The 15,629-nt window shown below is 34.5% G+C and overlaps 1 protein-coding gene across 3 annotated transcripts in view; it reads right to left on the bottom strand.

Annotated features, from left to right (window-relative positions):
• Positions 1-15,629, bottom strand: part of GPC5 (glypican 5) — a 599,375-nt gene that overhangs the window by 285,824 nt on the left and 297,922 nt on the right. For all 3 annotated transcript variants that reach the window (XM_054518549.1, XM_054518547.1, XM_054518548.1), the window contains one exon: positions 5,051-5,213. In XM_054518549.1, coding sequence (XP_054374524.1) covers positions 5,051-5,213 — 163 coding nt within the window. The remainder of the gene's footprint in view (positions 1-5,050; positions 5,214-15,629) is intronic.

The following is a 15,629-nucleotide window of genomic DNA, read 5'->3' on the forward strand; positions in this document are numbered from 1 at the left end:
AATCAAAAATTGAAATATTGTCCTTTTCAAATGCATAGTATCATTATGCAGGCCACACCTTTTTGCAAAATATTGCATAAGAAAGTTGTATTGTAAATTTTCTCAGTTTTTCAAAGGCATTTTAAGTGGAATCCTTTTGGTTTTTCTCTCTCTGCTTGTGTTGGTTCTGGCTGAGCTGGAGTTCATTTTCCCATAGCAGCCTCCACAATGCTGTGCAGTTTGGTGGCACTTGGCACCTGCCAACCCACCACAGTGCTTCATGTTGTTATACATCTGGCAACTTCACCTGTTCAAACTTCACTGGCTGGTGAAGGTCTATGCTTAAGAACTCAAAAGTGGTTTTGAGAATTTTTTTTTTGGTGGAAATCTTTGGAACTTGTTCATCCTTTGTCTTTGTTTATGCTTCAATAATTTATATCATCACGTATTTTTGTACCAACACTTGATCATGCACACGGAAAAATCTTTGAACTTCATATGTGTTGACAATATGCATCTTCTTGCTTAGTATTTACTAATTCTGGAAATGCAAATTTTTCATGGGAATGTACTAACTGCAATAAATCTTTCTCTTCAAAAGATTTTCAGCCCCACAAAAGACAAGAGCTATGAGAGAAAAGAGCTCAGATTATGATAGTCTTTATGTGAAAAGGAAGGGTGAGATCCCCCAGCCTCTCAATTAACAATAGCCTATGAGAATGTTATTGTTAAAATTTATTATTGCAATATTTAGACCAAATGTGGCATTCACAGCAAGAACTTTTTTTTTCTTATTCATTTTTAATAGAATTGAGATGTTCTGAACTGAGTGAACTATGAACAGTGAAGTCATGTAGCCCTTCCAAAGACACCTGAATAACACCTCACATTAACATTTAGGAATTAGGAAGAATACTCTTGTGTGTAAATAAAACCTGAAATCCTACTCAGACATAAGGGATGTCTTACTTTACTGAGGTAACAGAATGTAGATGAGAGTTAAAAAGAACTTAACAGATGGCAAACATCATAATGGAGATTTTATTGCCAGCTTTAAGTAGTTTTGGTCCCAGAATGTGCCACCAGAATCAGATTTAACAATGAGAAAAGCAACTATAGTGAAGTGGGTGAAGGAAGAGAAAGAGGAGAAAGGACATTGGAGACTTGAGAATGCAATATAATGTCAGGCAAGAGACATAGACTGGTTTATTTATATAGAGATCACAACATAAAGCCTTTTCCAAGGCATTTTACCTCTCCAGCATGATTTGAACAAAAAAAATAATAATCCACAGGTTAAGAAGCCTGAGAAATAAAACATTTAGGAGATTTCTTTCTTCAAAGAGGATGAATATCAGGTGAAATTAAAAAAAAAAAAACGTGGGAGACAAGGTTTGCCCATATGTATCTTAAGCACAAAGACATCCTCGATATTTCTGCATATTTGAGCCCTGAGATCAGGGAGATCACTAGGAGAGCTCTGGCTGCAGTACAGAAGCATGTGTGTTGCATGTTAAAATGAGCAAAGACAGACAAGTGGTAGAGCACTTTCCAGTGAATCGGTGGTCTTGCTAGAAGTATTATGAGAATTTTGATAGATGGTATTGAGAACCTCAGTGGAGTGATATTGGGATTGGCCTCCTCACAGAGCTATTTGAAAACAGATTCAAATCAATATGTAGGTGATAAGTATTTGTTGTTATTACTGCTGTGTTCCGCAGGGGGTTTCAAAGAGGTAATTCATTGTGACGCATGAAATAGTCCTGTGGGAGCTCCCAGGTTAGAGGAGAATAAAACTAGCAAATGAAGTGTCAAGACTTTATACTACTGTTTATTTTATACATTTAAAGTACACTATCCTTTCTAGTACCATTTCTTCAAATAGCTGCACGATTTACCGCATTTTAAAAGTACTTTTGAAAGAGCAAACCAGTCAGCACAATTGTAGCACTTTGAAGCATTAAATATAATTTAATGATTGGGCTGTTTGAAATCTAGATTTTGAAAAACTAGATTTTTTTTAAAACTATATTTTTTCAAAATATAATGCATTTTAAACATTTTTGTAATGCAAGGCTATCACTTCTATATTACAAATACCAGATCTCTTCACTGGCCTTCTAAAGCCCAAAGGCTGTCACCACACATTTGTCAGTCTTCAGCACCAAATGAAATAAATTCTTACATCTCTAACACTGAATGTGGAAACAGGTAATCTTCCACTTCACAAGCTACATGTACACATAAAATTGGTACAAATTTGTTTGGCAAAAGTATATCCCTTCCCTTCCTCTCTGTTCTTTCTGGGTTTGAGTATCAGGCACACATCCAAAAGGCAATGACATGGCATCAAAAAAAAAAGGTGGACGTGTCTTAATTTTTATACACAGCAATGTAATAAAAGTGGCTGGTTCTGTATCATACTTTAATAGCTTATTAAGATCATTGATTTTTTGCACACAGGATTATCTCCTTGGTGAAAATGTCTGCAAAAGCTACCAAAAAGAGAGCCTGGGCTATGGCTCAGACTTCTAGACTCAACTATGGGAAAAAAAAAATAGCAATCCCCTTTCTTTCCTGGCTGGTTATGAGAGAAAGCAAAGTTGTCCAGAAGTAAAAGAATGCAGGAAGTTTTTTGATAAGGAAAAATAATACTAACTTTATGACTCTGTAGAGAAAGTAGTGCTGAGGATCAAAATTACTGTAGTCAACTTGTAGGCTTGCCTGAAATTCAGACATACTTTTCAAGAAGCTGTAAGCAATATCACCACAGTGAATCTATCTCTTCTGTTTAAAAACAATGGGTTTAAAATCTTACTTTGCTTTTAATTGATACCAGTCACCAAAAGCTAAGGAAATTACACAAAACTATATATGTTGTATATGCATAGATGTTAAAAATATAAGCCTAAATTCTTATTATGTTTATATTTTTTTCAATATAAGTATATGCAGATAAGTACATATGTACATATGTACATTTTTTTCAACATAAGTATATGTATAGATGTTAAAAATATAAGCCTAAATTCTTATTGTGTTTATATTTTTTTCAACTTTAGTTCCTCCCATAAAATTTTAAATCTTGAGAAGATAATTTTGTTTTCTTACTAAAATGTATTGGTTTCCACTTTAAAATCTAACTTTAAATTCCCAAAGTCCTACTCATATATCAGTGATGCAATAGATATTTTCAAGCACCTGTTTCATTTATCTTAAACATACACTTTAACATATACTTAAAGACACAAGTGATTTCTGAAAAAAAAAAAATCTTGATCTATATTGTAATAAAATTCTACAAAATTGAATGTTTTAACTGTTCTGTTGGACAGCCCATATCTGATGCCGCAGAACAAAGTAGGACCCTTTTTGGTACACATTAAAGACAACTTTTAAGTTGAATTCCAAAAAGGGAATGCATGCCAGCATAAGTCCATGAAATCACAACAGCTCATGGAAGTTACTAGTAGCTCAAGATTTATGCACAAGTCAAAATATCAAAAATTATGGATTCATATTTTTGTTCTATAATATCTTAGAAAATGTTCAAATGAAACAGAATTCATGTAAATTTCACTATTCCTAGCACACAGCTTATAATTCTGGCAATTTAGAAGATGTAGGATAAAGAGGATATGAAGGCTAATTATAATTTTGACATTTTGAAAAGATTGCACTAAAGATATCAATATTAAGAAAATTCTAATGCAGTAGAAGAGAGTGAAATGAAATATACTGTTCTTGAAATTCTTTTGTCATTTAATATTTTCTTAATAGCTCTAGTCACATTCTAAGACTATTTTACAGTACTTCAATACCACAGTGTGTCATTATCAAATAGATATAAGATATGTATAGTATTACAAAGAACATCTGGTTTTAAATATTTGAACTCCTAACTTCTTTCCTTAAAGTTAAACCTCCAAGGGCACTCTAAGGAAGTAAGTGTTCGAACTTTTTGGATATTGCTCAAAATCCTATCTAGATTTCTAGTAGGACTTGAAAATGTATAGACTAAGTGTCAGTGCAAGAGGATCTTAGGCTGATTCCAAACTGAATTGTTAAGACATGCCCCAGAATGTTCTGTCACATTTTTCCAGCAGTTCAAAAAGAAATGGGAAACTGCATGTTCTCTACAGTCTCTACAATTTGACTTGCCTCTTTACTGTCAAGAAGGACCTGGGGTTCACATCAAAAAGGACCTGGGGTTACTGTCAAAAAGGACCTGGGGTTCACATCTAAGCCTGAAAACATGCAACATCCTCAAATTCAGTGAACATAGATAATGCAAAATGCAGAAAAAAAATCAAAATGGAGAAATGGAGTGTAGATGAAAAAACGTCATCTATTTCCACCATCTCTGCCTATATTTCTAAACTCTAAGAGAAATAAGAAAAGAAATTAGTCATGCTGAAAAATTTCCTGATTCAGAGCAGTAGTAACTTACTTTGCCTATAGTTAGAGTTCTATGCCTATCAAGGGCATAGCCACAGGATTTTTAATGAAAATTATTACAAATGTGTTTCAGAGAATAAACAAAACAAAAATACAATGCAACCAAATAAGACCCCAAACTACACAAAAACAAGACTGTAAGAAAAGTGGAAAGATATAAGATGTTGTATAAGAAACAACAGTGGCTTTATTGTTGAGTGCTTTAGAACATTGATTCCAATAGTTTTCCATGAAATGCAGCTACCTGCCCTAAACCTCATGGTTTGCCACAGTTCTATCAAAAATTAGTTCAGTTTCTCTTTTTAACTGCCAAATCTCTTATGTTAATGTGATAACTCAGAGGGACATGCCACTTTATACAACTATTTGACTAAAATACTCTAGTAAGTCTATATTGTGCCAAGTGTATTTTAAGATGTGTTATGATAAAACTAATACTCATTGATACTGCACTCACAGAAATCCTATAATTGTAGGCCTATTCCTGTAAATCTTGGAGCACTACACAGGCAACTTTTCACATATTTTCTGAGACAATACAGTGGCATGAATTAGAGGAACACATACCAATTCACTCTTTAAATGCATGAAAGAAACAGAATCATGGACTTACGGTCTGTAATTTTCAGGACTCTTTTGAATTCTCCACTTCCAGATCCTCCACAACCATCTTCATCATCACAATCACCACTGATTTGTTCATCTACACCTCCACCACTGCCTGTTTGTTGGAGATCCCATTTTTCATATTTTGGAAATGATTTGCCCTGCAACAGCTGAAGACAAGATATAGTATGCATGTTAGCAGTACATATGGAGAGCTTCAAAGAGTACCCAAAATTTCATATAAGTCCCTGGTAATTACCTGATTTGAAATGGAAATTTCAGGATCAACAGAATGAGAATTGATTTTTTTTTTTTAATTTTTAAAATTTTTTCTTAGCCCTGACTTACAGAGATTTGGAGATTTGGAGATGGATAGTTTAGTTTTAATTAAAAACCCACCAAATATCTTTATCACTATATAAGAAAATAATATATGAGCAAATCAGGCACCAATTTCTAGCCCAGAGGCCAAATGGAATGGTTAAGTACATAGAATTATAGAAAAGTTTGGGTTGGAAGAGACCTTTAAAGGCCACCTAGTGCAAATTCCCGTGCAATGAGCAGGGACATCTTCAACTAGATCAGGTTGCTCAGAGCCCCAACCCAACCAGATTTTGAATATTTCCAGGGCTGGGTCATCTACCACTTTCCTGGGGAACCTGTTCCAGCATCTCACCACCCTCACTATAAAAGACTTCTTCATTATATGTGGTCTAAATCAAACCTCCTTCAGTTTAAAACCATTGCCCTTATTTCTACCACAACAGACCCCACTAAAATGTTTGTTGCCCCTTTCTTACAGGCCCACGTAGAGCAGAAAGCTTCTGTGCTACTTAACAGCTGGACCTGGATATTTTAAAGACCCATGTGGTGTCTCCAGACACTAAGGATACATTTATTGTTTTATGTGAATTTTTCACATTTGAAATATCTGAAATAGTGTGAGAGCTGTGTTGCAGTTCTATATTGGTGAATCCAAAACACACTTTTCTGCTCTGGGTGTGTCATACAGAAATGTAGTAGAAGCTGAAAAAAAAAAAAAAGGGTTGGGATGATATCAAATGCTTGACCCAGGAACAGCAGACCAAACTAGCACATTCAGAGGCAAAGAGAGAACTATTTCCAAATGACATTCAGGCATTACTTGGGTAGAACTAATAAAAGTGAGGTAAAATAAAACAAAGGGGTAGCTGGTACTGGCCTAAGCAGTGTGGATTATTTGGTTCCAGTAAATAAGATTGTTCTCTGGCTCCTTTTTATTTCTCATCATAGAGATGGCAATGATATCTGCATGGCTTATAAGAAAACAGTAGAGATCTGTTTAAAACATTTCTCCTCTCTGTTGAGCAGTGCTGAGCAGTCATCTGAATAATGTTAATGTCTCTCATATATCAAATGTACAAGTGCTGTCATACAGTATTTAAATACGAGGTGGTACAACTGTCATATACACACAAACAATGTGCCCTCTTCCCCATTCAGATTCAGTTTGGTTTATCTGTCAGATAAATATAAACACCATAACCTATAAAAACCCAGGTTCTTACAAATGTTAATAATTCTTATAACCTCATCTCATCCAAAATGCCAGTTTGTACAGGTTTGTACATTACTCATGCTTCAATCTAGGAAGATTTCTTTACACTGGCCAAAACCTCGCTATCTCATATTCTTTAATTTAATACTCAGATAGTACTTTCTCCTTAAAGAAGATACTAATTAGTGAGAAACAGACTCAGTTTTTTATACCTTCAAAAATGTGTTTGCTTTGTTGTTTAACAAAATACTGGGTTCATATTTTCAACCTATATACTGAGTTTATTTTCAGATTATGGAGTCACTTCCCAGAAGAGGATCTCTTAGGTGCTGTACAGTGCCCAACAAAAAATATTTTAATCACTACTGCAACGGGATCATTCAGATAAATCTCAATGCTTCCATAAATCCACTTGCTCCTCTGTGTAAGAACAGGAGAATGCCACTCACCACTGAATTAGCAGAGCAGAGCCAATTTATGCAGCACTTTTAATTCAAAAGTTTTAGTAGACATTTATATGCTACCTGAAAAACAAACTACTTAGCTAAGAGGAAAAAAAAGCTCCTTGGTACTGCTGCTCTGCTCCCTGCTCATTGTGTAAGCCATGCCATACTTCTACAAAATAGTATTTATTGAAACAAAAACACAGACTGCTTAATGAACTACACTCAGTTAAAGAGCACACTTCTTTTCACCCTAATTCATATTGTGACACATTCCCAGGGCCAGTGTATGATAAGGTACTCTATCCCTGAGATCTGTGGCATAAACATGGGCAGGAACTGCCAGCAAGACAGTTTTTCAAACAAAATGTGTTGCCAAATTTTCTACAATATGTCATATACATATATACCATATATACAATATATATCTGGGGTGTGTATATACATATATATATATATATATACATGTATATCTGTGTGCGTGTTTATATATATATATATATATATATATATATATATATATATATATATATATATATATAACATGCATCCTCCTCTATATCTGTCTCAGTCTTAGAAATATATTGGCTTAATAAGGTTTTTTTTGTTTCTTCTTTAAATTTCAGCACAACTTAGTTATTTCTCTTTCCTCTCTTTTTCTTCCTTTTTTTTATTATTATGCATTATTGACTTATGACTAGAAACCTAAAATAACAGATGATCCCACTTAATTGCTTTAAAGGTAGGTCCAGTATTGAAAAAGTACTCTAACTTTTTTCAGACTTTTCACTATGCTTGAAATAGTAGAATTTAAATAATAATTATTAAGCTCATTTGTTATTTGGACTTTGTTATTCTCAATTCAGTCTCCTTAAATGTACAAGAAATATTGTTTCCATATAAGTTCACAAGTCTCAGGGCTGGTCCTCTACTAAGCAAGACTTGGATCTAGTATAAATTCTTTATAAAACAGAAATCCATGTAGTGCTTCAAAGCTAAATTGATTCACATTATAAATAAAGATAAAAATTGTTTAGAAGAATTGTTCTCTTCTGCTGTACTTTTTATAAAGCTATTCTTTAAAAGCAAAATAAGTACATGTTCTAACTGGAAAATTTTGTTGTATATACTCACTGGGTCTTTCAGTGCATGAGGAGGGTTACTAGCTGTATACTATCTGTACAAAAAGTACAGTGACTGTTTTCCTGCTGGGTCATAGTGTAAAATAGTTTCTTTTCTTTTTATTTTGTCTAAAAGTTATTCCATTCTATCAAATGGATTTTTTTTTTGTCTCAAAAACCCTGAAACCCCAAACTCTATGAGTTTAATAACATGTTATTGTCTTTGAATTTCAATGAAAGAGGCAGCAAATATTCTTGGCAACTGTGTTTGTTTGAATGAGTTATGGCAAGGGTTAATTCACCACTGTTCTGAGACTGCAGTAGATACACCAATATTCCAGATTTGCTGGTTCTTAATGTTGATGGAAGTTTATTGAACTAAGACTTTGGTATGAAAAGCATTTCCTCTGCTGGTGGCGTTTTATTTTCCCAGAAAATTTGTGCACTACTACTATGGTATATGTGTATGGGGGAATGATTTGGGTGTAAACCAACCAAAAGGTCCTTGGGAGTCTTCAGCTTCACAGCTTCCCTGCATAGCTTTGGGAAGTTTGGCCTCCCCCTTAGATCTTTTAGTGCTCAGTTGCCAAAATACCTCTCAGGACTTGTACTGATGGCTTACTGCAATGCTTTCTTTGACCCAAAAGCAATTCTGAACAAGGCTGTAATACCAAAAAGAACCATTAATAAAATTTGTGACATTTCACATTTTAGAATGGAAATATTTGCATTACAGAAGTTACACTGTTGTATTAAAGTACTTGCAGGGTTCTGTAAATATATGACTCTCTGTAATATTTCAGTAAGAAAATGAACTGCTTGCAGCAGCTACAAAAGCACCTTATGACGGTTCTTGAAGCTTCTCAACAAATCTTAGAGTCTAAGCATAATTAGGAAAATTATCACTAAGGATGTATGATTATTGTACAATCCTATAGGGCGTTGTAATCTTTCAAGATTATTTGAGACTTTTATTGATGATCTGGAAAGCAAAATGAAAAACAAAGTGGTAATGATAAATCTTTTATTGCCATGGGAACTAAATAACAAAAAGAAGTGACAAACTAAGAAAATCTCATCTGGCAAGTGAGGCAATTGAGTGAATTTTAAAACACATAGTATAATAAAACACAGACAAAAGTAAATTTGCAAGTCTAAATATTGTATTACATGCATATTAAAAGAAAAAATATTCTGTTTCGCAAATTAATTGTGGGTGTCCTGTGTAGCCAGCAGAGTATGAATTACCCAGAGCGGTGTTCTAGCCAAAGATTTTAATGGGATATCTTTGGGGACAGAAATAGGAATACTAAGTCAGATTAGGGGTGTTATATTACTCCTAAATCCCATTCTCATTGTCTTTGTTCAGAAAGGATGGCCCAGAAGTGAATTCCATTACAGTGATTAAAATGGAGCCAAAAATCCTTTTGTTTTAGCCATGGAACTCATCCTTTAGTGCACTCAAAAAACCCTTGATCTCAAGATTTAACTAGCCCTATAAGCCTTGGAAGTGCCTACATAGCAAATACAGATTTAACAGATTTGGCAGGCCAAAGCATATGAAAATGGCAAATAAATATTTTTTTATAATTTAAACATTCAAAGTGAAAAAAAAAAGCTATGGTATCAGAACCATACATTTAAAAACCTTCAGGTTGGTCTAGATATAAAAAAAATCAATAATAAACAATTATTATCAACATTGGGGTGAGGGGGATTTTTTAGTTTGGTTTGGTTTATTTGGGCTTTTGGGGTTTTTTTTGTTTGGTTGGTTTGTTTTGTTTTCTTCCTGGTTCAATTAGGTTTTGGTCTTAAAGCATAAATTGATTCAGAAGTTCAAGGACATGGTATGTATGAGGTTAAAGTAAAAAGCTTAAATGGTCCCTTCTACCTCTCAAAAATGTATAAATTCATATAAGTAAATCCAAAATGGCAAGAGTGTACTCTGTTTTGCATTTTTCTGCTTGCAGGAAGTTACAAGTGATTTAATCCCTGTTGTTTATCTCGGCAGGAACAGCAGACAGCCATTCACTCACTCCTCCTCGGTGGGATGAGGGACAGAATCAGAAAAATGGTAAAACTTATGGGTTGGGATAAAAAAAGTGTAGCAGGACATAAAAGGAATGGCAAATAATAATAGTGAGGATGATGAAAGAATGTACAAAACAAGCAATGCACAATGCAGTTTCTCACCACGCACTGACTGATGACCTGAGCAGTGGATCACCAGCCCCTGGCCAGCTCTCCCCAATTTATATTCTTAGTGTGATTTTTTATGGTAAAGGATAGCTCTTGGGTCATTTGGACTCAGCTGTCACGCCTGTGTCCCCTCCCATCTTCTTGTAGACCTTCAGCCCTGCTTGCTGGCAGGGCAGCAAGAGAAGACAAAAAGTCCTTGACAGAGTAAGCACTGTTCAACAACAATTAAAATGTTACTGTATTATTAACATTATTCTTGCCCTAAATCCAAAACACAGCATAATACCAGCTGCTAGGAAGAAAATTAACTCCATCCCTTCTGAAACAAGGACAATGTCTAATGAATGATGAACACTGAAAGGCAATAAAATTTATGTTTACATAATTGCAAATGATGTGATTCAAAAATCTAGTATCCTATTCACTTATTCTACATCATAGACCTTAATGGGAAATATGAATTGTCTATACATTTTATTGTACTTCAATGAAAATATCTTGATGCTCTATTGCAGTTCAGTGTGAACTAAGCTCAGTCATAGTACTTCCTCTGTTTCATTTATGTGCACATCATAAATACTTTTGGAGGGTATCTTAAAGGAGCTCAGCAGTGAATCTAATTTAGCTAATCAAGTCAAATCCAGAAGAATTATTTCTAGAAGTCTTACTTCCTTGAACTCTTTCAAATGAGAGGAATAAACTGCTAATTTTTTTACCTCTGCTTAGCATTACATATCTGAATACTTATAAACCAGAATTTCCTTTGGTGATCTCTAAAAAAAATGATTCATACACCTGTAGACCAGAATGTCCTGCAGGGTCTCATTTCCTTAACAAACCTGTGCATTCCAAATTAGAAATCCAGCTTTCATTGGAGACTGTTATTTAGATCACTAGTATGACAATTCATAGTCCCTTATGAATAGTGAGTGCCCTGTTGGGATTTTTTTTTTTTAAATAAAAAGCTGTATTTTTGTGTGAAGTACATCACCTCCTTTTTTTTTTTTTTGATGATATTTTCAAAAAGAGGATGAGATTTCTAATCAGCTATAGCCTTTATACCCTTGAGATGATACTAAGTACAAGAAGCAACATATGCATTGCTATGTCAAACCCACTGTTTCCTGCCTAGATCCAGGGCTACAACTCTGTGTTTCAAGCCTGAAAACTCATTCTTCTCCATAAAATCACCAGTAGCCTGAATTTCTGTTGGAAGTAACACAATACTTCTCTTGAGTCTAAGCTAACTCAGCTGAGCAAAGAAATAGACATTCATTCTGCTTAGTGAACTGCAAAAATTAGAAATGTGGCTGAGCACCAGCACTGCACAGCACAGCTTTAACCTACTCTTTGTGCTTTCTTGACATACCTTTACTACCTCAGGATCAAACCAGTTGCTGCCTGAATAGCAAAAATAAGAATCACCCCAGCTTATTATTACACAACTACTTCAAAATCCTTCTCAGTAGTTATTTATGTAGCATTCAAAACCACTTAGTAAGAGAACAAAATTTTCAAAGAAAGCTAATTGCTAAATCAGGTAGCAATGACTAGCAATTTTCGTTGAAGGTACAATTCCTCACAGTGGGACTATGGGTTCAAGCACAAGCACACACTGTACATTTTGTTCCATCCCTAGCATGCTTCCTGACCATCACAAAGTTGAATTGACCTAACTAGCACTCTCCACAAAAATGCTTGACCCCAATTTGAGCCTTAGCATAGTCAACAGACTGTTCTGAGTAGGCAGCCTGGATATGGTTATTCTGCAGGTTTTTGGGATGTCTACAGTGCCAAATAAAAGAGAACCAGGCAATAAGGTACAGTGATAGACACTGAATTCTCAGTCTTTCTAACTTACATCTGTTCTCCAACCAGTCCTCCCTAAGGTAAAGCACTTATTAAGAGGCTGTTTGTAACCACTGGAGATGTGGAGCAGTGTGCTCTCACCCTTTTTCCTCTTTTTACTTAGTAATATAGATACAGCTCCTAAATGGAATTGTCCATTCACAAATAACCTTTTTCTAATTTTTTATGTATAGAAATCTTGCTTTCTATCTCGGATTGCATTTTACATTAAACCCACCAACTCAGGTTCTCACTTGAGTTCTGTCATGAACAATTACTTTTCTTTCCAGTTGTTACTGGTTCAGAGTGAGTACAAGAGCAAAAGCTTGGCTCTTATCCCTTGGTGCAATCCCTGCCACCAGAGTTATGCACACTATCAACTTGATTTGTTTAAAAATATTTACGTATTTCCATCCATAAAAATGTATGTCTTGCTAACATTTCACGGCAGGTTTAAATCATTCTCAGAAAATTAAGTAAATGAGTTAGACATTTCTGAGATAACAAATGAGAGCAAAACTAAACCCCACACCAATAGCATGTACTCTTATTTCTGTCTAGTAGTTGAAATATCATTAAAAAAAGTCACATTTTATATGATTAATATTTAGAGACTAATATTCTTTGCCTGTTTCAGTCATCCATGCATATGCTTGTTTTTTTTTTTGTCACTATTCTTTTCTGTCCATCTCTTTCCTCTTAGTTATTTGAAGATTATTGGTTATAACCCCTTCCAGTAGATATTACAAATAATTTTTCATATAATTTTAAAATAATTTTATCCTTTATCTTATCCTTATCTGAATTTTTGGACCTTTCTTCCTTGTCAAGGGATGATAGATATAGACATATATGACATATATTAGAGAGTTTTCTTTGGTCCTAATAGTAGACTGAAATTATGCCTTTCCAGAACAGAATATGTGAATCCCTAGACAGCTTAATATCGAGTACTTTAATGAATGATTAATGAGGTATAGCCAAAAAAAAGAAAAAGGATTGATTTAAATAACATGGCATACTGTGATTAGATAAAACTCATTTGAACAAACAAAGCCAGGATTTTGGGTGGGGTTGGGCTTCAGAATCATACCCCTCAGTGCAGATGTCAAAAAATTGACATGTTTTTATGTAAGTGAAGTGTCTAAAGTCCTCAGTAGTTAGAAGTTTGATTCAGTTTTGTGAAGATCATTGTTTAGTGCTTTTTGATATAACCTAGAGTATCTGGGGCAGAGAGAGAGAAGTGGTAGAGAATTTGGAGAAGACCTTCTCAAGCAACTGCTGGAAGCCAAGGAACATGGAGCAGCTGGAATGGTTCCAGGCATCTGAGCACATGCAATTGAACCATAATGCTAGTTAAAGCTGGGAGGTATTCAGCTAAGCAAAGGCTGGAATCTAAAGAGATTTATAGAAAAGAAATAACAAAAAAAGTTTACCAAGAGGATTCTTAATTCTTTTAGCCAGGCAGTGCGATTTTTGTTTGTTTGGTAACAACACAACTCATAGCACAACAAGGCCAACTGGATAAAAGCACAGTGGGATCCCAACCATCTATCTAGATGCTATAGATATAAAATTCACTGTTTTTCTGTATGTTCCCTCTCTATATAAACAGCAAAAAATAATCCAATTATTTGTGAGGAAAAATGCTGATTACAACTTGAGAATTAAATTTTCTCAAAGAAAGTTTCAAACCAAACATTTTCAGTGACACCAGCTAGAACTTGGAAAGTCATAGGAGAATTAACCAGAATTACAGCCAGTTTCAATAATCTCATCACTATCATTACACAGGATGCAGTTTTTCAAATAAAATAGGAAACCAACACATACCAGTGAAGTTGTGCAATAGAAGAGTGTGGAAACCCAGGGCACCAGGAATATTTCTCTATCTGCTCTTAAGTACCCTGACCCCCAGGGGAGCACTGACTTTTATCCTCATTCATAGAGAAAGTTTCCTACACTTCAAGATAGACTAGAATCCAAAAAAGCGTGCAATAAATTATAGAGAGTACTGTAAGTTTATCACTTGGTAAATAAATTAAGATTTTTAATATGTTGTAAATAGAAACAAAATAGAAAACACAAAGTGTCATCCTAAGTTTCTTCTTCATGCTTCTTCTTCATCAATTTGAGCAGCATTTTGTAATAAAGCAGAAAAGTCTGCATTGCAAGCTTTGAAACCAGTTATTGAGTTAAAAGAGAAAATAATCTGTGTCAATTCTTAATTAAATTGTTTAGCCTTAAAAAACCTTGTAACAAAAGATTGTTAACCATTTTGTGCCTTCTAATGAAAAACTACCAAACTCACAATAGCAAAACTATTTTACTAATAAAAAATAAAAAACACTTAAATCCAAACATAAATTACTATCTCAAATACCTTCAATCTAAACCCAAAAAAACTAACAACTAATACCCCCACAGAAGAGAATTCACCAACCTGCAAGATTCAGATATGTGGACATTACGGACAGGAGTACGCGATCATTATCATGCACTGATTTCTGATAGTAACATCAATCTGTTATAGTCTGGCTGTTACTTAGACAGAAAAATGATGGCATTAGCAAAATGTAAATGTTCAATTTTATTTTTTAAGAATGAAGTTTGTTCCATGGTTCAACATGCTTTTATTAAATTGCTACTGAAAAATAAGCTATAAATGGTTTCCACAGCAAAATTATCTATAATACATCAATTTTCCACCTGTGTATTTCCAGTCTGTGGCAATTTGGAGCTTATGTCTACAAAAGTAAGACATAAGCTTTGTTTTACTCCTTTGACACAGTTTCTTACTTAAGAGTTAATAATCTGTAAACCCTAGTTTCTTCTCATTATCAGTGGAAACAGAAGTCTGATGTTCCAGCTGAAGTAAATTAAACATCATGATAGATAATGAAAATCACAGACAAGCTATTTCAGGTTTAGATTTCTTCTTATATTTCACAGATCTGCAAGTGAAAGGGCATAATATTAAGCCATTTAGAAGAAGGACCTTCTGGAACACCTTTCACTATGTAAGAATATGCTACTTGACATTTCTTCTGGAGGGCCATTCAGAAGACATTATAGGAAAAGCTGCATTGAAATAATCTGTGATGCCATCATGAGAAAAATTGTGACTATACTATTAGAGGTACATTTATTTTGCTACCCTATTGTGATTGAATAAATTGGTGATTTATCCAGTGAACTGATTTCAGAGAATGGAATTCAGTAGACAGTCAGTGGAGGTGACCCACCAGCAGTGCTGACTGACACACTGCTTTTCCTTATCCAGCAGCAGCATGATAAAGCTACTTTTCTCTTCTTCTTGGTGACATTTCTAGCCCTCACATCAGTGGACTGGAGTGAGTTGAGGAAAAGCAACATCTGCTGTGTAAAATTCATGAAGATTAAGCTGACAGCAAAGCCAATATTGTGTAACTTCAGAAA

Source organism: Molothrus ater, chromosome 2 (genome assembly GCF_012460135.2).
Source record: "Molothrus ater isolate BHLD 08-10-18 breed brown headed cowbird chromosome 2, BPBGC_Mater_1.1, whole genome shotgun sequence".
Taxonomy (NCBI): domain Eukaryota; kingdom Metazoa; phylum Chordata; class Aves; order Passeriformes; family Icteridae; genus Molothrus; species Molothrus ater.